General features: G+C 35.4%; 1 protein-coding gene across 3 annotated transcripts; it reads right to left on the bottom strand.

The window, feature by feature from the left end:
* Positions 1-296: 296 nt before the first annotated feature.
* On the bottom strand, positions 297-26,365 carry LOC103695658 (GPI transamidase component PIG-T). 3 transcript variants are annotated; one of them, XM_039133818.1, is made up of 6 exons: positions 25,749-26,361; positions 10,652-11,848; positions 10,259-10,408; positions 9,932-10,112; positions 828-1,051; positions 297-689 (listed from the first exon to the last, which is right to left on the bottom strand). In XM_039133818.1, the coding sequence occupies exons 1-5, from the start codon at positions 26,160-26,162 to the stop codon at positions 855-857; spliced, it is 2,139 nt and encodes a 712-aa protein (XP_038989746.1). In that variant the 5' UTR covers positions 26,163-26,361; the 3' UTR covers positions 297-689; positions 828-854. The 3 variants fall into 3 exon arrangements, with proteins under 3 accessions (XP_038989746.1, XP_038989747.1, XP_038989748.1); XM_039133819.1 differs by lacking the exon at positions 297-689 and having other exon boundaries at positions 691-1,051; positions 25,749-26,362; XM_039133820.1 differs by lacking the exons at positions 297-689; positions 9,932-10,112 and having other exon boundaries at positions 691-1,051; positions 25,749-26,365.
* Between the last annotated feature and the right edge of the window lie 1,473 nt (positions 26,366-27,838).

Below are 27,838 nucleotides of genomic sequence, written 5' to 3'. Positions count from 1 at the left end.
TGAATATGTAAAATAAAAATTTTGATAAAATCACATATCGGCATATATTAGGTTTGCCAATTCTTTAAGAGGTCTATTTAGAAGATTCATGACATAACTAAGAAGATATTTCAAATATCCCATGAGATTCACCGGATATGCAAATTTGATCTATCGCATGCGATATCTTCATATCCCAGAATCAATGCAATGTTCACAAAATTTCGAGTCTTCTTTTTCGGCTCTAATTTCCCAATAATTTCCTCCACACAGATTGCTTCATAGAAGAAGGGGTGCTACACAACAAACCATGTTGCAATGTGAAAGAATTTGCGAAGCATCTCTGGTATCTTTCTCATCCTAAAGGATGATCCTGTTCATATATCCACAGTATGTTCCTCTTGCCGAATATTTCTATACAACAATGACAAGTCTAAACATGCAACTGCTGTTTTATCAAATAAACAACAATTTCCTAAGCCTAAGTTTCCTAAACCCAAGTTAGGGAAATATAATTCACTTGGTGAACACAATTCTTTAAAGTTTCAACAGTGATAGATCTAGACATGCAAAAGCCATTTTGTGCTTGAAAGAACCGTTGGATCCAGATCTGAACAAAGCAAAGCACAGCACTGCCGTCGTGATCAACAGCTACAAGTCAGATTTAGACCGTTTCAGAGCTCAGCTGCAATTAACACCAATAACCATTCCTGGCAGAAAAGGATGCAAGTTACAATGAGCATTAAACAATCGAGAAATCAATGATACAAGAAGTATAACCGGCTGGCAACATGCTGCTAGAGGATAAAGTGATCACTAAGTTACAACACGTATCGAATCAATCTTACTCAGTGTATATGGCTTATCCATTGACCTCAGCCATTGTTTAAATAATAGTTCCAAAAAACAGCTAACACGGCAATTAATATGACTTTGAATAATAGCTTGGGTCCTAATATAGATGGTGAAGATGATGATAATGATGGCGATGACTGGGATGACTCATCTGTCCGTCCTTTTAACTTGGAAGACAACTTAGCTAGAAGCAGGGGGATCAACCCAGGCCTGGCAGCTGCAAGGTGCAAAAAAAGATTAGTTTTAGTTTCCAAAGAGACATTACAAGGATAGCATTCAAGATTAGAGCTATGCAATGGTTTAGAACACCAATCTGATAGAGTTATGCCATTATAGCCCCTACCAAAGGTACTTTCTTATCTTGAGTGAATAATTTTAGGTACACCAGACCATATTCCCCATTATACACAACTTTCATGTCAAGCATGACAAAAGGGAAACTATTTAGCAAACATAAATCTAAAAAGAAAAGTTATATTGCTGATTTATAGCTTCTCTATTGCTTCTCAATCTGGTAGCATTTGCGGTGCCGGCTGTAATAGAGAGAGTTAAACAACAATTTCTTTTTTAAGGAAGAAAAGGGGTAGCTTATTGGTGATGCAGCTTATTTAGTGTAGATTTGTGTGCTATGCCTGCACTGCTCATTTTAAAATTTAAAGCCACTCACTACCATGGTACATAGTACCGGCCCAAATCTGGCGGTGCAATGCATACTGTACCGTATCAGTTTGATACCGGTACCCATTATGGGTGGCATACCGATACTTGGTACGGTAAAAAAATTCTGTACCGTACCATACCGACACTATACTAGAGTGGCACTAATATGGGTTCCGGTACCGAGACAATGAACCTTGCTTACTACACTATGCTCCAGAGAAAAGGTTGTTGAAGTTTAAGAGGATCAAGGAAACCAGCTTTCATCACATGCATGTTTCCTACGATGGCTAAAGATGATATTGGTGTTGCGAAGCAATTCCTTATGATAATTAACACACCCATGCATACACATCTTTTCTATCATTCTTAGAGATCCTTATTCTAATTTTTTGACCATTCATTTTGGTGGTTATTTTAGTTCTAATAAAAGAACAACTAGCATGCAAAAAGAAGAAAGGCAAGAAATATGGCACCAAAATTCATACAAAAATAAGCCCGTAGATATTGCCCCTTCCCACCCCCTTTCTTAAAATGTGGTCCATCATCCATAAGGTAATATATGGATTTTCAAATAGGTAAAACAGTGATTTATCCAACATGTGATTTGTTAAGAATTTACAATCCTTTTGACGAAGCAATTACAATTGCATAACCTCCACATACTTCAAAATTAATCATGACAAATCAGCATCATCTCATCTGCTTGAGTTGCTGGAGTTAACTCCTGTTTTCCCTTAATGAGTGCTCTTCACATTGTTAGGCATGGAAATTTCTTGTACCCATCTTCTTAGGTACTTATAATACATCAATGCAAGCGACTTTTTTTTTCCGCATCAGAATAACATTCCAGTTAGGAGAGAACAGTTTAACTGAAAGCTACTTCCTTTATGAAATTGCCTTCTTTCATCAATTTTCTGATTGATTGTAAAGTTACCAAAAACTATTCATCTGCACATACTTGCCTTTAGCTATTTTCTAATTCTCCAACCGAGAACCTATATGATCACCTTCGCATGGAAAACACATTTTTATTGATAACCTGGAATGCTGCACCTAAATAAGTTTCAGAGTCAAAGGAACTTTCGCAGCTTCCTGGTCCTAAATTGAACAAAAATTTATGAATGATTACCAGTTGACAGTGGATAAGAAGGTTCAACAAAGTCTTTGATGTTCATGAATTGAGCGTATTTTCGGACTGCAGTCTTCTAGAGTTCTCTTTGGATATTGTTAGAAGGAAAAGATCTCAATCACATGTCAAATATCTGTTGCCTCTAAAGAAAATTTACAGAAATGTAATACAAGTCTCTAGACAAAAGAACATAGACAAAAGAAGACTCCCCTTCAAACAAGATATAAATATGTTCATGAAAAGCAAGGAGATTTCGGAAACTAATTTCCTCTTACATAAAATCTCCACAAATGAATGTTCTGGATGGCCTTTATAACCAAAAGATCATCATACTCCCTTCACAAGAGCTGTACCTCAATTAACCTCCCAATGCTCAAGAGTATCAGTCACTAAGGTTAACCGTTCAATCTGGAAACAAACATATCCATACACGCTACCTGCTCCAAAGCTGATACAGTATTAAAAGCTCTCTACATCTTAAATGTTTTCTAGAATTATATAAAAGATAATATGGATAAATTCTCCCCATAACACCACTTGATAGTCACCTCAATCTGCAGTTATTAGGTAACACCGACCTCCCTTCTATGTTTGTCATGTCAACCCCTTATTTCAACTGCAGAAAATCCCCAAACACCAAAACTCCAACCCCCTAATCCACTCCACTTTTCCCTACTCCTACTTCCTTTCCCCACCCAAGAAAAAAAAAAGAGAAAGTATCCATCTCTCTTCTTTGTGTGTGTGTGAACGCATGCACGCGCGCACAAGAGATAGAGATAGAGAGAGGACTTCTTCAAACTACAAGTCTTCATCAGTTATATAATGTGTTTCTGACGATAGGGTGATCCAACAAGGAACTCACAAGGCATCATGGGCCTAAGTAATACTTAAGAAAGAAACATGCAAGGGCATAAAAGAAAAGTAATACCAAGACATCTATCATTACAGTCAATTAAAGGCCTGTTCCTACACATCTTGTTTCCGTAGTATTGTGTGGGAAACAGGAATTTCATGATTATTTAAAACCACAAAGTATTTTGTACCTGAGCACATGTTTGGATAGAGTTTTGACAGGATAACAATACCAAATAAAGCAACCAATACCAGGGGAAAAAGAAATCTACAAAGTTGAAATTATTTCGTTCCCACAGATTGCCTGAGAGTCCCTTTGCTTGTGAGTTGTAACCTATCATTTCCACTTCGAAAGAAGTTCCACACCCTAACTGGTTCCTTGTTGTAGCAGCATTTTCCTGACTAAACAAGGCTCTTCCAGCCAAGTTTTTCTTTAACCTCCACTTTTACTTCCATTCTTTCTTGGATCTCTGGCCTCTAATTTTTAGTACGAGCCACGCTATCACCAGGCTCAGCATTATCATGGCGCTGCCACTACACTGCCTACATCCCCCCCCCCCCCCCCGCCTCCCTCTCTCTCTCTCCCTCAATTTCTATGGATCTACTCAAGAAATAGTAAGGTTTGTGGTTAGGTTTAGAACTCCAGTTAGGCAGGAAAGAAAATGAAGAAGTTTTTTTTTTTCCGGGGTCAGAATCTACTATCTATAGGAGCTGCAAATCATGGGCGTTGCATCATGTAAGGAAAGATTTAAAGAGAGAGGTGCTGAATCTATAACCAAACTTTCATTTTTCATACTAGGAAAATTTGGAGTACTTGAACAGTTTTTTTTTTTCTTTCTGTAAATTGTGGTTAGGTGAGAGGGTGAGCCTTGGTGCAATGGTAAGTTTGCTCTCCTGCATGAATTGGGCCACCCTTTTTCTTGTTTTTGTAAATTGTGTTGAGGTGAAGGTTGAGAATCCTAATGTTGTAACTTCTAGGCATTCCCCGAAAAAAAAAACTTGACCTGATTCTTTTTTTAATATTTTAAGTTCCATGAATGCCTTTTTATTCTTTTTTGTCTTTCATCACTTTCTCTTTGATGATAGATATTCTCCATCAATTAGTACAGGGGATCAAATGATTGTATATTTTGGCCAAAGCCTGTGTTCAAATAATCAGTGGCATTCTTCATAAGTAGTTACTTGGTCGCATAAAGCCTGATAAAAGTTTTCTAAACAAAATATTCATATTACCTAGGTATGTTTAATTTTTATGCGGTTAAACAGTAATGTCAGAACCCAAAAATAAAATTTTCCCATCGAATTCTGCTATAGCACCACTCCACTCCTCCAGTTTTTCAGTTCTTTAGCAAGTTTCTTCCAAACATTCAAACAGGCACCTAAAGTTTCAGTTGAACTATGGTGTGAATTTTGTCTTATGTGTGTTTTGCGGATATTCAAGATTTAGGGGGCCGTCTTTTTGTCTAGGATATCTATTTGTAACTTTGTCTGGTAATGGTAGATAAGAATAGTGTTTATTGTAGTCTGCTAGCTCACGTTAAGTAAACAGTTTTAATTGAGCTTGCACTTTATAGGTGATGAGGTTTAGTTAGGTTCTTTTGTAATATGACACTGATTTTCAGCTTACATATAGACATCCTAAAAATTTATAGACTTTATAGTAATCATATGATTTCCTCAATCCAACTCATATGAGGGCTATTAGATAAATAGGTCTTTGAAACCAATCACAATATACAGCCTATAAATTAATTTAAAAACCACTAAAAAATCATAGGAAAAAGAAAAATCTATAAAGCACCCCAAGGCTTGATACAACTGCTAAGACAATAAAGAAAGCCCAAAATAGAAAAAAAACATTGCTGTTGCATCATTAAATCTAAGGCGTATTATTTACAGTCTGAATACAAACTAGTAGAATCCTCACATCTAATCCCTAAGCTAGTTGCCAAAATCGGGAATGGGTGTGAGGGCGGGTGTGGGTGAAGGAAAAGGGAATATTCCTGAAATATTTTAAGTGCCTAGGAAGCAAGTGCAAGTTCAAGATTCTGATGAGTTCCCAAAGTGGGCATGCTACCCTGGGTAGAAAATTCCCACCACCAAGGTCCATAAAGAGTTCTCAACCCAATCATCTCTATTTCAGAAGAAGATTCAAGGCACCAAAAGGTCAACTATAGTGCTTCCATGCCCTTATGTGTAAAGTATGTTATTTCAAATCTTAAAATAGACTATAAAGTGCCGAATCCATAACTAATAGAGAATTCCCAATTGCACAATCTACGTATCTTTCGAAGAAAACTCAAGGTTTTGTGAAGCAGCAGCTATATGTGGGCAGCTGGGGTTTTGCATGGTGCACATGCAATATGTGGGTGCATATGTAGTTGGCCCTAAAATATATAAATAATAAATAAATAAAATTAGTAAAAAAGAATAACGAAATTTCAAAATGAAACACACTCACACTTATTTGAGAGCCTAATGTAATATATATGACATGTTAACGTTAAAAAAATAAAGATATATCAATATGCCCCATAATTTTTGCTCATTTTTCAAGTATGACAATGTATTGAACAAATACCAATTATCAAATGACGAACAATTGAAATACAAGAAATAAAGACGCATAGCTTGTAATTAAGTATACACAAATCATATAGTACTTAAGCTACCAGCTATTAAAAATATGATAAGAAAAAATCAATCATCTTCGTTGAAAAGTGACTTCTTGGACAATGACTCATAACAATCACTAACTATATGCACAAGGGCCGCATACACATGTCACCTATGCCCATGCCAGTGCCTGGTAATTCTGTATGTGGCTTGGGCATAGTTTAGGACCTTATTAGTCCAATACAGAGTGGTCACCAGGCTGCATCCACCATGCAAGAATGCATATGCAGTCACCTAACTGCATTTCAGAACACTATGAAAAATTAGACAATTTTTGCAAATATGGAATTTCTCATTACAAAACAATACGGAACACCTAGTTCTGCGTAAACCATACGAATCCAGGTCGTCATAGGCTATTTAATATTTATCTTTTCGGGATTCTATATTGCTTCCATAGAAGACGTGTTAAACAAACACAACATTCAAATTTCGCCATCACATAACCAAAAATATGAACGGAGATCAGCTAGGGATTTGACTAAGGAAGCATGATGATTGAAAGTGTGAAAGATTCCTTTAAACTTCTGTCATAGGCATGTCTGATGCATGTGGTTTATCAAGAAATAGGAAAATTTTATAGCTAGCTGGGACCCCATCAATCAAAATATACAAACTCTCTAATAGAGATGGTAAACATATCTCATAACTTGAATTTTCTTTTTCTAATTTGCACCTGACACTGCACACTCAAGTTGATCAGGTTTCCATCTCATTCAGATTTCTTCCCCTTCCCCTCCCATTTACTGCTTCAGAAATTTACTTGTTTCTAGATTCTAGGTAGTCCAGCACTTTGGGAATCAATTGAGTTTTTTCCCTGATCCCATCCATTTTTCTTTCTCATATGCTGTCTTCTTTCTCATAGTGCAGTCTTCTTTTTTCCTTTCCCCCCTATCCACAAGTAATCAGGTTTACATTCTCATATTGGAGTCATGTGAAGGTTGAAAGTCCAGACATTCAGTCAACCGGAGTTTTCTTCATATATAGTACAGTCTTTTCTAGGATGCAAGGCATCCACTAAGCAGAGTTCAAAAAGAACCAGTACAGGAGAAGTTTCGGTGACACAGCTGAAGTGCAGTCCATGCAGCTTGATGTGATGACTAAGATTTTTTATGAAGATTACTCCAAATACAGGTGTACTTGGGGTGCTTATTACTTGGAAACTCCAGTTTTTAGCTTCCAGGAAGGGTCAACACTTTGGGACACCTGTATGACATAAAATAACACAGCTGGACGCTCCACTCGTATTAGCAAAAAAAAAAAAAAAAAGCACCAACGCTTGGCAACTTTTTGGAGCATCACACAATGTACTCTTTTCCAAGTGTTGGACACTAAACTGCCGTTGTATTTTTAATATATATCACAGCTATTATCAACTTAAATATCTTAAAACATCTTAGGTAACCTCAAACATACCTAAGGATCTCACAACAATATCTGCTTTCTCAAAGCCTTTGCCTCTCACATTTCCAGTTCATGGCTTTGGAAGTTTGGGTCCATATCGTCCATTACTAGAATACCCTTAAAATAACATTGTTAAAATACATGCAAGGACATGGATGGTCTTTATTTTGTTTATTAAAAAGCATATGTCTCCTTCCCCTTTTGAGTTTGTTTTAGGATAAGCATAAAATTTAACATACAATACGTATGCGCACACCTATGTACATATTTACCAACCTATGTGCATACATACATACTTACACGTGTACATAGATATTATGTGCATATGCCATGTCCCTATCCCTAGATTTTTAGAGGCTGCTGCTTCTGACACTTGGGGACATGTGCCTAGCAAGAACCACTTAGTGCCCATGGACGAGTTCTAAAAAATTTCAAGACATTACAACATTCATCACTAATGCATTTCAAGCACCAGCAGGGTCAGGGGGCTAGGGATGGCAAGTGCACCCCATGGATTTTAGATTTTCCATATTAATTCTAGAGCTGATGGATCCTTTGCCCCACTCCCCTTCTCCAAAATCTTGATTATAGATATGTTAACCAGTAAATTTAGATAAGAATATTATTGATATCAAAATTAGTCTATATTTGCAGATTGTTTTGATAAGCAAGAGTATCTATTAAAGTTTCTTGCTGAACACAAATAAGTAGTTATGGTGCATATTTTGTTCGATCACAGACAAGTGTCCCTCCTAGATCCAAGACTAGAGCAGTCGGTTACTCTCCCATCTCCCACAGTTCCCTATTTCTCTTCTTCTTATCTTTCAGACAATGACCATGAAGTTGTGCACTCATCCCTTCTCTTTATTTGCCAGCTGGTTTCAAGAATTGGCAAAGAAAAAAAAAATGAAAAGGAGAAAACCCAGGTTGCCCAGGATCGTGACTTTTCTTTTCCTGTTATCTTTCTTTTCTTCCTCTTCCTATCTATTCTTTTATTCCCTTTCCTTTCAATGAGATATCTATTAAAATTCTTAGAAATGATTATTATTTATAGTCTCTTCTTTGGTAATGTACTAAAATCATGTCCTTAAAAATCAAGGCATTAGGAAGGATCATAGGATGCTAGATATAGAAGCTTATCCATGACAGGAGTTTTTCTTTTTTACTTTTTTCTATACAATGTGATGTGTTCTTTATGTATTATAATTGTAAGCCAAGTGGTTAATAAACATGTTATATATAAATATTTTTCTAGGTAGCATTGTTTTGTAACTTTGTTGTTGCCCACACCCCAACAAAAAGGAATAAAATCCTGGCTCCAAAACTGAGTTCTCCATGGCAGGCATTTCACACTTTCTATATCATTCCATAGCCTTCAAGAATTGTCACATTTGGGCTCTTATCTATTTGGTCAACTATGAGTTCTTTGCACTAAGGAAATATGAAGTAGGCTGACCGAAATAACCTATAAAATGGCTGACATACATACTAGTATAGTATAATGATTTAAGCATAAATTTCAAACACAGAGACTCCAAAACCCAGAGTTTGTACCATAATTTGGCTTGGGGAGGTTTAAAAAAATATATTTTTGTATGACAAAATTGATCAGGCGATTCTGGTCAAAAAGTTTCTGTGTTTATCGAAATTCTGTTAGTCTTAATAGAAATGTTTTGTCAATGAGGATTCATAAAATCCAACACTTAAAAACTCAAGGACAAAGCTTGGAGGTGATGATTGTTAAAGGAAGATTGAGAGACACAGTTTTTAAGTACATAATAGATTATATAATAAATGTGTGTGATTTCTTTATGAGGAAGCACATTAGTATCATCATGACACAATCAATATTATTCATCACTATCATTAACTCAATTACTAAACAAATGAAGAAATATGTGCTATCTATTGAAATTTGAAATATTTCAAAACAATCACTAAATGGTATTCAATGATGAATGTGCAAGTCTATGTCTATTCCCTAGTGTCACCATATGACAAGGATACACACCAGGTTCACATTTCAGACTCTACAACATAGACATATATCGACCAAACTATAGAAATTATGAAACGAAAAGAATATTTCTCCATGAAAGCCTTGGAAGTTGGAAGTATCTATCACAAGGTTCCCTTTGTATCATGCATGACATCAATTATCAAAAATAATAATGTTTTCAACTGTTCAATGCTCTATGTAGTTAGACATGTAATTTTGTCAATCTTAGTGATTCTATAGACTAAGTATTATCTTTTAGTTATCCATCTCAAAAGATGATCAACGTCCAAAACATCTTTTTCAAGAAGACTCCCTTACATATAAAAATCTGAACATTATTGAGCACATGAATCAGGTATGTCAAAGATCTGACTTACCTTTGCTTTTCAATTCTCTCTCTTCCTCACCAATCCTTCTTCTCAAGACATTGAGCAATGATCCAAAATATAATGCCAAAACAGTGCAAGTAAAAGTGATGACATTATAAGGCATGCTAAAATCTGGAGTTGTTAAAGGTACAAGCAATACTTCTGTATAAGACCGCATAACATGCTTCTCCTGCCACGATCGACAAACCCAAAAAGAATCAGCAATACCACTTGTAACAACTACAAATGGTGAAGATGGTCATTATTCATTATTTCATTGCACCAATTTAACAACATTATTTCTTCTCTCAACTAGCTCAAACATCAGATAGATACCTGGAATTTCAGAAGCAAGGGAGAATTTTTCAGTGAGTCATCTTCATGATAACTTCTGCTTGACTGGAAGCCAGGAAAACTAACTAAAGCTGATGGAATGTCGAAACCTTGATTAGCATCTGGAGGATATTCATCAATGTGCAAGAATCCCTAAAACAGTATGACGGTTCAGTTAAATAAGGTTAAGTAGTTACTTCAACGAGCTTTAGAAGCCCAAAAAATGTTTGACATGGAGAAGATTTATGAGTGATTTTGTAGTTCATCAACAAGAAAGGACATAAAAGGAACTATAAATCTCATCAAAAGGTATCTTAAGAACAAAATCTGATATATTCCCATAGGGCACAACTAAATGGACTTGCATGAAAACCGAAAACAGATCTTGCAACAGACCTTGTCAAAGTCTAAAGTTAACGTAGCAGAGTGCATGCTGCAAGGAAATCTAAGCATCAATTCCAATGTCCCAGGTAACAACTTGTCTTCTGAAGGGGTCACTTGTAACTTTTCAATCACATCAGAGACAGTCTGAGGCTTCCCATCTATGAAAATCTGTAGTGTGTGATGATAAACTTTAACATACCATGGAACAACCTGAAAAACAACTACTTGTAGCGTACAAGCATCTGAGCCACCTAAGAATTGCTCATGCGACTGGGTGGATTGCAATGATATAGCAAGTGAGCCTCGTTCATTTCCACTTCCCATTAGAAACCGGCTCACATGGAATGGTGCATGGGGACAAGACCAGACCAAAGGAACCTTCCACATCATGCCCACATCCAAAGGTTCATACTCGTTGTAGTTAGCAACCTTGAACTCATATAAAATTGAACCACTTTGATCTTGCAAGGCGTTGATCTCTTTGATTTCCCTATCTGGCATAGCAGACAATTCAAATAAAGGATTACTCCAAGAATCTCTAAATACCCTTTTCTCAAGTTCAGCAACTAAACCTTCCTCTAGTTCAAGGAACACTCTACTAGCTTTGGCAAGAACACACTGTCCTGTTATCTTCTTTTTAAATACTGCACTCATGGACCAATTAGGCTGCAGAGATCCCTCAGTAGAAGAAACAGGGTTATTCCTTTTGACATTTGGTTGGAGCACAACAGTCAGTGTCTGTTCAAGAACTATACCAGTAACTTTAGTTGAGACTATCCGCAATCTTTGGGAATGGTAGTAGCCTTTATAAATAGAAGGCCTGTCCAATAGAGAAGCCAGCCCAGCTTTATCTCGACATGGGAGAAGCTTTAACCAAGGAGTGAGATTCTCAGTGCAAACTGCTTCGCGGGGCAATGCACCATATCTTAGGTTGTCAGAATTTGGATGGAATCCCCAACGAGGAGCAGAATAAGCTGTGGAGGATTCAAGAAAGTTGATGGATGCGCAAAAGAGACCTGAAAGGGAATGGGTGAGATTTTTCCAAGTGGCATCAACCTGCGTGACGGGAAGGTCAAAGAGGGTCCACAGCTCGACACCCGGGGGCTTGGCATTGGTGCTGGACATCGGATCAGATCCTCCCCAGTTCTCATAGTTCCATCGTCCCTGAGTAAAGGATAACTCCATTTCCTTAATTTGAAACTTTTCGACCTGTTTTAAGTAGCATATAATGTTAGAAAAAGGGCTGTGCACTTAGAAACTACATATTTTACAGTATTCATACTGAACCTTCGACAATAATTCATTGCTGATTTCATACCAATTATTTAAGTCAGCAAGACAAATTAATTAAGATTATTAGAAAGAAACAAGGTGATAAAAATACATGAACCTTGATGGTTCATTAACCAGTATTTTTCTAAACATATCCAAACCAAACATTTGCTAGTTTCAAATATGTTTTTACACCATTAACAGGTTTTGCACAAAGTGATGCCCAAAATCAGTTACTGCTCAAATTTAACCTCAAGAGACATAACAAAAAACAAATACCAAGTTAAACAATGCCACATTGGAGAGAAGGAATTAAAGCAAAATAATTGATGTGAGAGTATTCAAGGTCCATTACTGCATATTTATTGGGGCTGAATCTATTAACATTGAATGGCAACAAGCAACATATGGTAGCTTAGCTCAGTTAGGAATTTATATGCAGGCTGAGAACCCTATCACTTGCGAACTTGCATGGCTGACAACTTTCTTAAGAAATGTGAAACCAGGATGAGAAAAAATGAAGCTACATTACTTCAATTAAGTTAAACAACATAGAGCTAGTAATCTGGTTTCCTATGAAAAGCTGACTCATTAATATCAACTTTCAGTTTAAATGTGCACAGATTGACTGCAAGAAAGTGTCTATTCTCTGCATCAAGTTGATTTACCAGTAGACCGTTCACCTAGGTCCATGGCTTGTCCATTCAACAGATGCTCATTTCAACCAAGCCTCAAGGACATATATAATCCAACATGTTGGAACCCTTAAACAATGATAGATGAGCTTATCTTACAGTGACTAATTTACTTTTACGGTGGCAGTCCCTAAAGCTTTTTTTGTTTAAAGCAAGTTGTATTCAACAAGTAATTAGTCATCGAAAAATTACTCCTTTTGCTTCCACAAATTTTAGCTGGTGACTATCCAAGACATGGGTAAAGGTACTACTTAAGAAGGGTACTGTGTTTATGTGGCACAAGGCTCTTGTTTTTCTTAATCTCTACTTCTCCATTACTCCATTGCAATAATTCTCAGGTAATTATACAAAAGTTTGTTCTAAGTGGGTCCACTGACCATTTGTCTTGGGTATTATGTTAAAATGCCAAAAAATGCTCATATATATGTATGGTTATCAGGCACCTGCCAGTGGCGTCCATTTATTCACCAATATATTGACACAAATTTGTGACAGGGGCTTAACATGATCACAGCCTTCTAAGCTTGTGGATTTTAGTCTAAATAATGATTCATCATAAGTGTTGACCTCCTAATGGATTTTGATGAATACAAAACACTAGAGTATAATTCCCCTTATATTAACAATTTACTTGAGCATTTCAGGTGTTTATCTAAGAATATTGTTAAGAATTGTCAAGGCATGTTCCCATATTTTTCGGAGGATTTATTGAAGATTTTTGAGATGAAGAAAACAGATCAGGGGCAGCCGAGACGTCTCCGGCTTGTTCCAGAGACGTCTCTGAAATGTAGAGGAGAAACTGGCACGTCTGGAGACGTCCCCAGCACCTGCCGAGGCGTCTCGCAGGGTCGGAGTCGACTCCCGGCTTTCCGGAGTCGACTTTCTCAGAGACGGCAGAAAGGCCGATTCCAGAGGACTTGCTTTTTCATTGTGAAGACGTCGCGGAGTCGTCCCCGACGTCGCGGAGTCGTCCCCATGCAAAAAGCGCAAAAATCCCGAGACGTCCCCGTAAAGTACCGAGCCGACTCTCTCAGAAAAACAGAAGAACAAGCATTCAAGTCGTTCTTCTTCAGAGTCGTCCCCGTAAAAGTGCCGAGTCGACTCCAAACATCGTCAAGAGAAATTTTATAAAGCCGAGACGTCTCGCGTCGAAGCGGAGACGTCTCCGGAGCGCCTGGAACGCGACTGACACATTTTTGCAGGTAAATTTGAATTTCAAACGGTCATATTTTTGTGTCTAACGGATCTATTGCTTTTTGGGCTATAAAAGGGAGCTTTTAAGTGCCTTCCAACAACTTCTCACCAACCCAACACAAGATCATTCAAGAGAGAAGAAAGAAAAAGAGGTTCAAGGGAGTTAGAGCTTTCAAGAGGAGAAATCAAGTGCATTCAAGCTTTCCCATCTGATTTCGTGCTAAACTACTCACTCCCACTCGGCATTCAAAGCTCACATTCAAGCCAACGCGATCCACATCGGAAGAACCACCATTACCCACGCTTCCAACGGCTAAAAGGGTTCTTCCGGGTTTTATTATTTCTCATTGTTATATTCGCTTCATTAAGAGCTTTTAAATCTTTGTAAAACCTTTGTTTATTGTGCTTGTTCCAGTCAAGGGACTTGGAACAAGGGATAGGCGTCCCAAGCCTATGTCAAATTGGGGGATTGTAGGGTTCGTTGTTAGCCCGGGGTAAAACAACGAGTTGGGTAGTGAACTCGCAAAACTACCGTACTGTAATCGCTGATTATAGTGGAAATTCCCAAAGGTGTTTGGGGAGTGGATGTAGGAGCAGTGGAAGCTCCGAACCACTATAAATTTTTGTGTTTGCGATTGACTGTGGTTACAACTTTAGTTTCACTTTTGCACATACACTTGTGTATTTTCTTTTAATCAGACAAAAAGTTTTTAAAACACCCAATTCACCCCCCTCTTGGGTTGTATCTACTGGGCAACAAGTGGTATCAGAGCAGGTGCTCTTCTATTAATTATAGTCTTAACCGACTAGAGCTAAAGATTATGACAACCCCACATAACATATTATTTGCCGAGGGACTTTCCATAAACAGACCTCCACTGTTTGATGGAACATATTATATTCAATGGAAAGCTAGAATGAAAATTTTTGTTCAATCACAAAACTATAGAATATGGAATATCATTTTAGATGGACCTCACACACTCTCTCAAAATGTCAATGAAAAAGAGTTAGCACAATTGAATACTAACGCCATGAACTTTCTATATTGTGCTATCCATGAATCTATATTTCATAAGATTGCTGCATGCTTATCTGCTAAAGAAATCTGGGATACTTTAACAATTATTTATGATAAATCTCAGATTAGCTCACATGTACTTCAATTGCGTACTAACAATGAGATTGCAGAATCTTCGACATTAGCCGAGTCGACTCCCAATTTGTACGAGTCGACTCCTAGAGAAGAACAGTCTGAAAGGCAGATCAGTTCAAAAAATAAAGAGTTCGGTAATGGAAACAAGGATCCATTCCCGAACACCGAAAGATTCAAAAGCCTCCTAAAGACAAAGAAGAAGAGGAAGCAAGAAGAAAGAAAGAAAGAGATAAAAAGGAAGAAAGTTTTGACCAAGGAAGAGTCAAGCAAGAAAATGAAAGCTAGGAGCAACAACGATGATTTTAGCTCCAAAGAACTACAACGATGATCTTATGGCACAAGAAGATAAGGTAAAATCTGAATCTACTTTTACATCAAATGATTTTCAAGAAGAATTTTCTTATGATGAACTTTTAAATGCTTTTCATGATTTGTATGGTGAATGTAAAGAATTAGCTATGAAAAATAAAAATCTTAAAAAGCTTAATTTGGAAATTTCAAAAGAAAAAAATTCTATTGCTGAAATACATGACAAACTAAATTCTGAATATAAAAGCTTAGGGTTAATTTCAGAAGAATTGATTCAGAAAAATCATAGCTCAATCAAAACAAATCAAAACTTAAGTAAAGAAATTAATCAATTAAAATCTTTTATTAACAAATTTACTGTAAGTTCAGAACGATTAAAAATGATGTTTGAAAGCCAATATGTTGCTTATGATAAACCAAAACTTGGCTTGACTCCTTTACTTAACAATAAATCTCTAGAGAAAAAGGTTATCAATGCATCAAGCAAACCATTAAATAAGATAACTTATTTCAAACATGAAAAGAATGGACATAACAACTTTACCTATCGTTCTAACATAATTAAATCAAGTGGTAAAGTTATTACAATTAAACAAATTTGGGTTCCAAAAGGAACCATATGTCCTAACTCTCAAGGACCCAAGCAAGCTTGGGTACCCAAAATGAAAATATGAGGATATAGATGTAGGTGTGCCAAGATACCCATGGAATAAATAGAACTTTCATACAAATGGGTGTTCTAGACACACGTCAAAAAAATTGAAACTTAAAATATACTTATGAAAAGTGATTAAAAATAATAATAATGAAATCAGTAACCCTTGCATCTCATCATTATTTTTGCTCTAGTATTTGATTAAAATATGAATTGCAAGTATTGATCAATTTTGTGATATGAAAAATACTTTTGGAAATATAATCAAATCACTTCATTTTATAGTATGATTTACTCACTATTGGATAAGTTGCTAAAAATAACTCTATGAATTCTCTATATGCTTGATTGAGAGTTTTTATCCATGGCATTATTGTTTATCGATCATAGATATGAAAATGTGCACTTGGTATGCCTTTGAATATATGCACTATGAATACCAAGATTAAAGAAACCATCCTTGGGATATAAAATCAACTCATGCTAGTATGTACTTAATCTCAAAAGATCTTGTCATTGGTTTACTTAGATTATCTTCTGCAACGTCAAAGTTTGCTATGCATATTAACTAAGGAAACAAACAAAAACCAATCTCTAAATCTAAAGATGTTGTTTCCAACACTAAGTTTTCAAAAGCTTACATTGGCTTTGTTCTTGGCACTCAAATTGAAATATTTTCTACATTGGCACAAACTCACAAAAAGGGTTCAAATGAAAAAGGTTTGCAAACTATGAAAATAACGAAGTATCATGACATAGTTTTGAAAACCAATTTTGTATTAAGTTGTGCATAGAAAATAATATTAAATACAATTGTTTCTGCACCAAGAACACCATAAGTAAAATAGGATTAATAGAATCCTTGAAGAAATTAAAAAGGCAATGCTGTATGATAGTCATCTACTTAATTTTTTTTGTTAAAAGCTATCATCATTGCTTGTCATAAATATGGTTTCTATTAGGTCTACTTTTGATGAAAACTCCATTTGATCTTCTGAAAAATAGAAAATGAACTATTGCATATCTTTCATATTTTTCAGTCGTACATGTTATGCTTGATATGTTCTTATGAAAATAATGCCAAATCTGATAAAGATACTTATCTTTGGGCATCATTCATCAAGCAATGCATATAGAATATTCAATGAAAAGATCCTAGTTGTAGAAATATCAATTCATTTTATGAGACTAATGATCTTTCATCAAGTCACTAAAATCAGATTATATATGTATATGTTAATCTTTTTTTCTTACATATAACAATCTAAAACTAAAACACCTTAAGAAGAATGAACAAGATTAGAATTGGTCAAATTAAACTAAATCATTTTTAAAAGAAAGAGAATTCGAAATCTTGTCGATAAAATCTGAAAACTTGTTAATAATTAGAACCAATTGAGTTTTCAGAAATGCACTTAATGAAGAAAAATTGGTGACTACTAAAAGATTCAATCAAGAAAAGATGAATTAGATCTTGATGAAATTCTTGCATGATTAGAAGTAAAGATCACCATTATCATTTGCTTGCTTCATGAGCTTTATATTCTGTCAAATGAATGTGTAGAAAACACTCATTACAAATATGATAGAGCAATATGTGATTTGGAACAGGCACCAATATACATAATATAAAAGCTTGAGTAACTTTTTGATAGAAAGTAATAGTGATAAATCTATGCATCAAAAAAGAAGAATTTGTGATATCTTATTTGCTCAAAGTATACATTGATGATATCACTTTTGGTTCTACAAACGAGGATTTATATGAAGATTTTACTAAGCTCATGCAAGGTGAGTTTGAAAAATGTATGATGAATGAATTAACATCTTCTCTCAAACTCCAAATTAAGAGAAACAAGAAAGAGAATCTTCATTGACCAAAGTTAGTCCACAAGAAAACTCTTATAGAAGATTGGCATGAAGAAGGTATTCTATGACCTCATCTTGTAGAATTTGAAAAGGATGAGCAAGGTAGATCTATTGTTTTTAAAGCTGTATTGAAGCATGATAGAATACTTATTTTATCATACAGCCAGTAGACCAGATTGTATGCTCATTATGTGCAAGATTTCAATCTAACTCTAATGAATCATAATTTATTGATAACAAATAAATCATGATCTAAGCTTTGATAGAAACAACTGTTTAAGATAAGTTGATTAAAACTTAGCTAGCGTGTCTTATTGATAATTATCTTAAGCAAATAAAATCTAAACTAAATTGATTTTGAAAATAAGAAATTGATTTGACCTTGATAAATCTTCCTATTGCCTCACATGCTTGTCCTTGAACCATCTTGGTTAATGAAACTATCTCTTTAGTTCAAGTGATATGTGCTTGCTTATACTTAGGCAATCTCTTGAGTAAAATGACTCAACATTCAACTAGTGTCATATCGTGTATTGAATCATCTAGTTAAAGATAGGGTAGATGAATGTTTTGTATCTTGAAGAAACTAATGACTTTCTTTCAAGAAAGAAAAGGAGTTTGCAGGATCCTTAAGCAAGAAAATGAGAGATTTCAACTTGAAGGACACCTCCATAAAAGGTACAATAAACATTCACATGCAAACAAGAGAGAGGACTTTCTTCAGCCAAAAGGTTACACATAAGAAATCTAGTAGGTATTTGACTTGAAGAATGCAGAATGATTCGATAATTTTAGATACCTCTCTCATAAATTAGCTGAGCAAAGTCATTAACTTAAATCTTACTATGGCATGATTAAAGTCTTTAATTATTAATTTCTTGATATCATGTCTATATATGTATTGATTGACTTGTGCTTTTAGAAATTGTTTCATGGTTTGCCCAAACTAAAATATATCTTTACCTATGTCATAACCATGAACTACACAAGTTTATGCTTAAAATTTTGATTTAAAATGACTTGTGAGAAGCTATGAATTCTTGAGCATAATGAAAATGTGTTTGCATGATATACCTCTATATGATACATTTGATTATTTCTTTATTCTGCTCTTTCAAGTAAATTACTTGAGAATAACAAAAAGAAAGAGAGATAAAGAAAAGATAATGGATATTATTCAAGAGAAGTAAAATCTAAGTAAAGGCAAATACTCCAATCTTAAGAAAAAGCAAAACAAGCGTAATATATTCAGTACATTTGTAAGACTTGTATGAGCATTCTTTTGGAAGGATAAAATCCGTAATGAATTACACTTAAATAGAGGGAGAGTTTAAAGTAAATATTTTAACCTTTCTATATTGCTCATCATAGGGATGGTGCCAATGGGGAGGCTAGTGATAGTACCCGGCACTATTTGATCCAACTATTCGGTGTAGGGCATATTAGGGACGACACAAGAGGGAGGCTAGTGGTAGTACCTCGTGCCCCTTCCAACTCCACCGGATAGAGAGCAAATAGAGTATAGAGCATAGGAAAGTAAAAATGAATGACAAAGTAAATGAAAGTATATAAGAAGAATCAAGTCAAGCTTTAATCACTTGAAAACACATTTCAAGGATGAAATCAGTGCAAAATTATATTTAAATAGGGGGAGTTTATTTGAAAAGAATTGATTTTGATCCCTGACAATTTTTTTTTCTTATTTTAATGCATGACTTAACACATAATATATTTTGCATGTGGCATGATGTCTTGAATTATGAGTTCTCAATATTTTGTAATGCTCCATGCTTGGACAATTCGATTGAATGTTTGAAATACTACATAAAATTTTTGATTGGTAATATTGAAAAGAAATTCTAGATTTGTCGTACACAATCATCGTCAAAATCTGAAAGTTGAATAAATTTGTAAAAAGGAGAAGAGAAGGATATCTCTATTTAGGCAATAACTTTGGTATATAATGTTCTAACTCATACCAAAACTCAACATAAATACAAATATTCTGAATATGCTCTTATATGTTTGAAATATGTGTTTTCAATCATAATGATTTAAGATGAGACTACAATGTGGAAGATACATATCTCAAATTATGACTTTGAAAGCCTTTATTGAAAATCTTTATGAAATTCAGAATCTGATTTTGTATAAAAGCTTAAACTCAATATGATTTCTAAATAAAATCTTAATGTAAGAAAAACAGAATTAATTTTGATGCCTTGGTTGATTGCTCCGATACGCATCTGAAACATATCATTTCTTATCTTTAGAATGTACCAATATTGGTCCAAATGATGTGTCTTTCGATGATCTTGATTGCAAACAAAAATTTTTAAATATATGACTTTATTTTGATATTAAAAAAATTTATTGTGTTTCATGTATACATTGCTGAAAAACTGTGATTGAGCTCTATAAATATATATACCTCAATGGTAATCTATATGTTTTTCTCTCCTACATTCTTAAAGACTTCCATCAGAATATATATAGAGTGAATGATCTTAAAGCTAGAAATATTTTAGCTCACTCAAACGATTCTAAAAGAAAGAAAATGTAAATGCTTTTGAAAGAAACTGAGCTTCAAATGAATCATTTTCTGATTAATATTTCTATACATTTTCTCTAAGATTAAGAGAAAGCATAACTTGTTCTTGAAGGATTAGAAAGAGTAATTGCTACAAATTTTGAATAATACTAGATTACTCTACATTCTCGATATCATAGAATTTCAGTTTTATTCACGTTTATCACTAAAATCTGAAATTCAACAATAGAAAAGAATGATTAAAGAAGAATGCATCTTTTGAGGGGGAGATTTAGATATTCGGTATCTCATACCTTGATTTTTATGGATTGATTTTGATGAACCTCCGTATATTGCAAGACTTGCTTTAATTATATAATAAGTTTATACCTTGTGATGAGTTCTATAAAGGTTGTCTTATCTCAAACATTGAGTCTTATGAAAATAAGCTGAAACTTATAGAAAATATATTTTTTTGAAATTGACAATTTTATTGAACATTATCTTCAAATTCTAAACTCTTAAATGGAATAATCAATTGAGGGGAAGAAAGAAAATCTCAGAAGGAGAGATCTTATGGAACTTAATCGCATAAATCTATAACTAAAGAAGAGAGAAAGCATACTAAATGAAAAGTGATCCTAATGCTCTTCAATATGTATCATCTGAAATTTAAATCTGAAAATCTTTATGATACACCTTGAGGCTTGTTATTTGGTTAATATATCTTATGCATAAATCATGAACCAAATTGCAATTCAAACAGTTGATCTTAAGAGCCTCTAACTTAATGAAAAAGGGGGAGAATAATGTGTTGAATTTTCTTGAGTATCTCTTAGAAAACCTATTTTTGGAATTTACTGATGAGTTCTTATTGGCTTGTTCTCTAGAACTTCATTTTTTATGCCAATTGATTATTATATGTACCAAAATGTGCTTCCTTTTTAAAGGATTAAAGTCTTTATAAGAACCTTCAAAGCTTTGAATTTTATGTATGCTCTAAGATATATCATAAATTGCATGAATTCATATTTTTGGCATTTATGCCACAATATTTTTACACCATAAAAGAACTTTGCAATCATACTTAATATACTGCTCTTATACTCTGAAAATTAGTTAAATTGCTCTCATGTTGATAAAATACTTAATATATTGGGCAAAAGATCTTAAATGAACAAGCTTTCATACTTATTATTGAAGAGAGGTTAGATTTCCATTCGTACTTTCCTTGAATATCATTTATGGTACTTCTTGAATTAACTTAAGAAAGATTCCATCTACACTTGAGTTGAAAACTATCCTTGGAATCACATTCGATGTGCTCTCATCATAATTTGCTCTGAAATTATCCTTGTAACGGCTTCAAATGATTGTAATACTACATGAATGACATAACCCTTCTTTTTGAATCTTGGTGTATGTTTCTAATTCTGTGATGTGCCATGAAAATGTCATAACATACCTTGAATGTTCAAATTTGACAATGTGCAACCATTTTACTATTCTGCCAACTTGACAATGCATATGAAACAGGGGGAGCACAACTTGTAATAACTGCATTTAAAAGGTATGAAATGAATGGGAGTAAAATGAATGCTGAATTCATTGATGGAAATAACTTGGAAATCATTGTATGTTTCATGGTATTAAAAGGTTGCATCGCGTTCTTAGGCACCTAAGAAAAATTTGTCCCCTTCATTGTTGATGACAAAAAGGGGGAGTAGAACCAATATGGAATGCAAAATGCAAAATTTAAACTCATACTTGAAAGTTTAATTAGAATCAACAAAATGAAAAGATAAAATTGAAGAATATTGGCTTTAAGACAATTGTCCTTCTGGAAAAGAAAGGGGGAGTCAAAAGAATTGGGTTTTAATTGTTGTTAGCATCAATATTTCATCAATTTACACTTTAACTTGATTCAAATCTAAAAGTGATAGATGATATGCCAAAATTGCTCAAAGAGCTACTAAGATCAATACTTATGCATAAGGATAGAACTGACAGTTGACTATATTGAATTATGCATACTGTATCTAGCTCTAACCAAAACACAATACTTGTACATCTGATCAAATACTGTGTATATGTCTAAATTTTAAATTTTGCATATACTCAGTGTTTTGTCATCATCAAAAAGGGGGAGATTGTTGACCTCCTAATGGATTTTGATGAATACAAAACACTAGAGTATAATTCCCCTTATATTAACAATTTACTTGAGCATTTCAGGTGTTTATCTAAGAATATTGTTAAGAATTGTCAAGGCATGTTCCCATATTTTTCGGAGGATTTATTGAAGATTTTTGAGATGAAGAAAACAGATCAGGGGCAGCCGAGACGTCTCCGGCTTGTTCCAGAGACGTCTCTGAAACGTAGAGGAGAAACTGGCACGTCTGGAGACGTCCCCAGCACCTGCCGAGGCGTCTCGCAGGGTCGGAGTCGACTCCCGGCTTTCCGGAGTCGACTCTCTCAGAGACGGCAGAAAGGCCGATTCCAGAGGACTTGCTTTTTCATTGTGAAGACGTCGCGGAGTCGTCCCCGACGTCGCGGAGTCGTCCCCATGCAAAAAGCGCAAAAATCCCGAGACGTCCCCGTAAAGTACCGAGCCGACTCTCTCAGAAAAACAGAAGAACAAGCATTCAAGTCGTTCTTCTTCAGAGTCGTCCCCGTAAAAGTGCCGAGTCGACTCCAAACACCGTCAAGAGAAATTTTATAAAGCTGAGACGTCTCGCGTCGAAGCGGAGACGTCTCCGGAGCGCCTGGAACGCGACTGACACATTTTTGCAGGTAAATTTGAATTTCAAACGGTCATATTTTTGTGTCTAACGGATCTATTGCTTTTTGGGCTATAAAAGGGAGCTTTTAAGTGCCTTCCAACAACTTCTCACCAACCCAACACAAGATCATTCAAGAGAGAAAAAAGAAAAAGAGGTTCAAGGGAGTTAGAGCTTTCAAGAGGAGAAATCAAGTGCATTCAAGCTTTCCCATCTGATTTCGTGCTCAACTACTCACTCCCACTCGGCATTCAAAGCTCACATTCAAGCCAACGCGATCCACATCGGAAGAACCACCATTACCCACGCTTCCAACGGCTAAAAGGGTTCTTCCGGATTTTATTATTTCTCATTGTTATATTCGCTTCATTAAGAGCTTTTAAATCTTTGTAAAACCTTTGTTTATTGTGCTTGTTCCAGTCAAGGGACTTGAAACAAGGGATAGGCGTCCCAAGCCTAGGTCAAATTGGGGGATTGTAGGGTTCGTTGTTAGCCCGGGGTAAAACAACGAGTTGGGTAGTGAACTCGCAAAACTACCGTACTGTAATCGCGGATTATAGTGGAAATTCCCAAAGGTGTTTGGGGAGTGGATGTAGGAGCAGTGGAAGCTCCGAACCACTATAAATTTTTGTGTTTGCGATTGACTGTGGTTACAACTTTAGTTTCACTTTTGCACATACACTTGTGTGTTTTCTTTTAATCAGACAAAAAGTTTTTAAAACACCCAATTCACCCCCCTCTTGGGTTGTATCTACTGGGCAACAATAAGTTCTTTCATTTAAGCATGCATCTCACAGGTATCTTCACCTGCTGCATGATATATCATGTTCTATAGTTAGATTTTTTGGATCAATAAGTCTATTATTGCTTCCACAAATAATTAAACCATGTTCAAAAGTAGAATACTTTTGTTGTTCGAGGAGACCCATCTTTTGTTTAGAAGGAGACCCACACTGGTGACTTGATGTGTCACATTGAGTTTTCTTGTATCTATTTTCGTTTTTTCACATGGTAAATTCTCATCTTCTTGACAAGGTGTGACCTAATCTTACAATAATTTAAATGAACTAAAACATGATCATCCATGATTTTAGAAGGGATAATTACAAGATGTAGATCCACATGAATTTATTGTGCCTAAGGAGAAACCATTACAAGATAAGATTGAGTAGATGCACCTAATTAAATGTATACACGAGCAAGGTTTTGTCAAAATTTACTTGGGATTTTCAAAAACAGTGTATTGAGCAATCCATTATATGAAGCGTGGAGATGGACATGGAATATAGATATAACATGATATAGATTCATAATACAACAAACCTTGAAAAATTGGATATGATACATCTAATATGACATTATGTGTGTACAAAAAGAGCCCACAAACTCTATTTATTAGTCAATTTTTAAATACAAACACCGTAATTTTTAGATAATATAATAACATTAATATCACAAACTCTAAATTTAAGAATCCATCATATCCATCATTAAAAGGTCAGCATTCACTAAAAAGGAAAGAGAAAGTCATCTTCCTCATTCACAGAGGTATTTGTGAAGTACCTCAAGCAATCTTAAGTCTTTTTCTTAGCTTAAAAGAATACTCAAAATAAGAACATAAAATATATTTTGCCAAAGTACTAGTATTTGATATGAATGATGGAGAGCCTTGGCACAACAATAAGGTTGCTCCGTTATGACCCAGGTGTCATAGGTTTGAAACACGGAACGGAAACGGACTCTTTACACGAGAGAGTAAGGTTGTGTACATCTAAGCCTTCCAAGACACGACAATGATGGGAATCTCATGCATTAGGCCACCCTTTTTAGTACTTGACATGAATCCTATGCAGACATGAAATGCAAATTTAAGTATCTGTGTCTACCAGCTGCACTATGTATTGAGGCAAAATATGAAAATGGTTTGCATTCATGAACTTCACAAGTGATGGTTTTTGTTTAGATGGAACAATAGCCATACTGTGGAAGTGATAGTTCTCTACAACTCTTTTTTCATAATTGACTTACCTAGTATTTATGAGAATACATAGCATCATTTGCATTAGGTTGCTTGTAAAAATATAGCTTCTAGTTAATTGAAGAGAAGATAAGATACAGAGCACGTAGATTTTGAGTTTAAGGTTTGAGGAAAAAGAAAAAGCACATTTAGTTCCCCAAATAGGTACTCCCTCACTTATGGTAGTGAAGAAAATTATCAGAATCCCCGCATACTTGAAGACAAGATTGACATTTCTACTCAATGGTAAACCTTCAAACTGAGTCCACTATAGCTTTGAGCATCAAAAAACAAAAGGTACGAAGAATTAAGGACCACGACATGAGTACCTTTATCACCAAATCCTAGACGAGATAATATGATATACTGTGGAAATCTAAACGATTAATTACAACTAAACAAATCGGTGGGGCTGAATAAAACCCTAATATGACATTTAAGTAGATTACCTTACCACCATCTATTTGTTTCTTGGGGTTTGGATCTCATTCTACTTTTATACTACTTGAGAGATTCCTGCGATTTCTTCTACTTTTATGCTACTTATGCAATCAAACACCAAGAAACAAATCGAAGAGGCTGCAATAAAACCCTAATATTGGGAAATGGAGAAGGGATTGGAGAACAAGTACCAGCTGGGCGATGGCCTTAGGGAAGAGGCGGTGGTGGCGGCCATTGGTGGCGGAGGGCAGAGCGGTGCTCTGGAAATGGAAGTGGGCGAGGACCTTCCGATCGGACAAGGGCTTCAGAAGAAGCTCCTCCGAGAACTCCTCCTCCTCTGCGCCTCCTCCGCCATCGTGTCCGCCGGAAGCGAGGACCGGCCGGACGAGAACGTGGGATAAGATGAGGAGGAGGAGAAGGGCAGCGGAGCGGTGGAGGTGCGTCGCCATCAGCAGCGGCGGCGGCGGCGGTGGGGTGTCCGCGGCGGTGTAGGGAGCATCGGATCCGCCATTGGAGGTCGTGAGCCTCAACATTATGAGAGCCTGACACCTGTTCATGTATGGTTTTAAATGCATGGATACATGCATGCATGCATACATATACATATATTACTAATCTCAACTCAAATCTTGCCCATTCTTATCATCTGATCACAGTGGACAAAGCCTTTGTTTCCATTCATCTCATCCCATGCCCGGTGCTCATGATCTCTTCTCTCCATAACATGGTGGATGGCCCAGCATGTGAGAATCCTTTGATCTCCTTGGTATCTCTCTCTCCCCGCCCTTCCCCCATACATGGAGATTAATGAATCACTCTCTCCTTCCCCCAATATAGGAAGATTCGCCCCCTCCCCCTACCCCATCCCTCCTCAGTACTCTTTCTGGGGATGAAATGGATCAAAACAAACCCATGACTTGATCTTGCCTCAACTTGATTAGACCTGGCCTAATGTCTTTTCAAGAGACTTGTGGATTAAATCTCCATAAAAAAATTACCCCTATTTTTTAAAACTTGTTTTAGTCTTGGTTTTGACCCAATCACTCGTGTATCGTTCGGATCTAATTTAGGTCTATACTTGGCTCAACTCGAAGTCAAGTTAACCTACCTCGAAAAACTAAATTGTATAACATCCATTCTCATTCCAAAACATATTTTTGTGTATGTCATATGAACCCATATCTAACGAACTCTGTTCATCCCAAAACTCCACCTCTCAACTACTCTTAATTGTATTTAAGCATTCATTTTTTGTTTCGGTGAATTTTTATTTAAAATGTTCTCAAGGACATCAATTATTATTTTTTTTTGAAATTGTAGTTTGTAAGCTTGTATGCTAAGAATATTCATTTTCTTAAATCAAATTAAAAATTTATGAGGAAGAAATCATATTTAAGTTAGCAATTGTTTAGTTTAATTTAAAAATCTTTTGTGATTTTTTATTTGATGGTCAATTATTATTCTTTTAGCTGCAAAAATAGCTAAATGCCCGATCAAATTATTGACCCAATCCTAATACAAACCTAATTATATTTTAGGTTGGTTCTAGGTCATGCTTGACTCGGACCTAACCCAACTTGATGAAAAAATTAAGTCCCAAAATCTAAAAGCATTAGATTAAGGTCAAGCAACTGCAATCTACCTAACCTATCTACAATCATCTTCTTATAGCAGTATGTCTCTCCTTCCTTCCCCCATCCATAAAAATTAACAAATCCTCCCACTTGTATGATCTCTCTCGACTGTCTTTCTTGCTACAGATCTCTCTCTTCCCCTTCCTCCTTTAGGTTTGACTCTAGTCGAACCTATTTGAGCTTCAGGATGAGCTCAAGTTCAAGCTCGAAAAGGTTGGATATAAATCATATTAAAACTTTTTTAGACTTTTCTTGAGCAAAGGGGTGACCTAACTTGACGAGACAAATTTTTAGGGCTATGATTACTGGATAATAACGAATGTCTACCATAAACAAAAATGTGAGGGGTTCAAAAGTAAATGAGGCTAGATAGATGCAATATATTAGAATTCCATCTCAATTAAAACAAACTTGTATCTAATATGGCGGATAACAAACATGTCATAAAAATAAAATAAGTTAAAAAGAGCATAAGAATAGCAAGCTAAAGCATATAGGTAAGAGAATAAAAAGTGCATAAGAACATAAAAACTTAAAAAAGTTTTAATAGCACATCAAGATCAAAATAAATTAAACATATGACATCAATGATAGCACCATCCCACTTTATTATTATTTCTTACAATAAAGAGAGAGAAATATGACAA

Source organism: Phoenix dactylifera, chromosome 14 (assembly GCF_009389715.1).
Source record: "Phoenix dactylifera cultivar Barhee BC4 chromosome 14, palm_55x_up_171113_PBpolish2nd_filt_p, whole genome shotgun sequence".
NCBI classification, from domain to species: Eukaryota; Viridiplantae; Streptophyta; class Magnoliopsida; order Arecales; family Arecaceae; genus Phoenix; species Phoenix dactylifera.
This window is presented reverse-complemented; position numbering and strand designations above follow the sequence as displayed.

Excerpts from the sequence above, each read along its gene's own strand:
- LOC103695658 (XM_039133819.1), bottom strand. The coding sequence starts at position 26,162 with ATGTATATGTATGCATGCATGCATGTATCCATGCATTTAAAACCATAC. Across the intron at positions 11,849-25,748 it reads CTAAGGCCATCGCCCAGCTG|GTCGAAAAGTTTCAAATTAA; the intron begins GTACTTGTTCTC and ends TACTTAAAACAG. Across the intron at positions 10,113-10,258 it reads CCTTGCTTCTGAAATTCCAG|GAGAAGCATGTTATGCGGTC; the intron begins GTATCTATCTGA and ends CGATCGTGGCAG.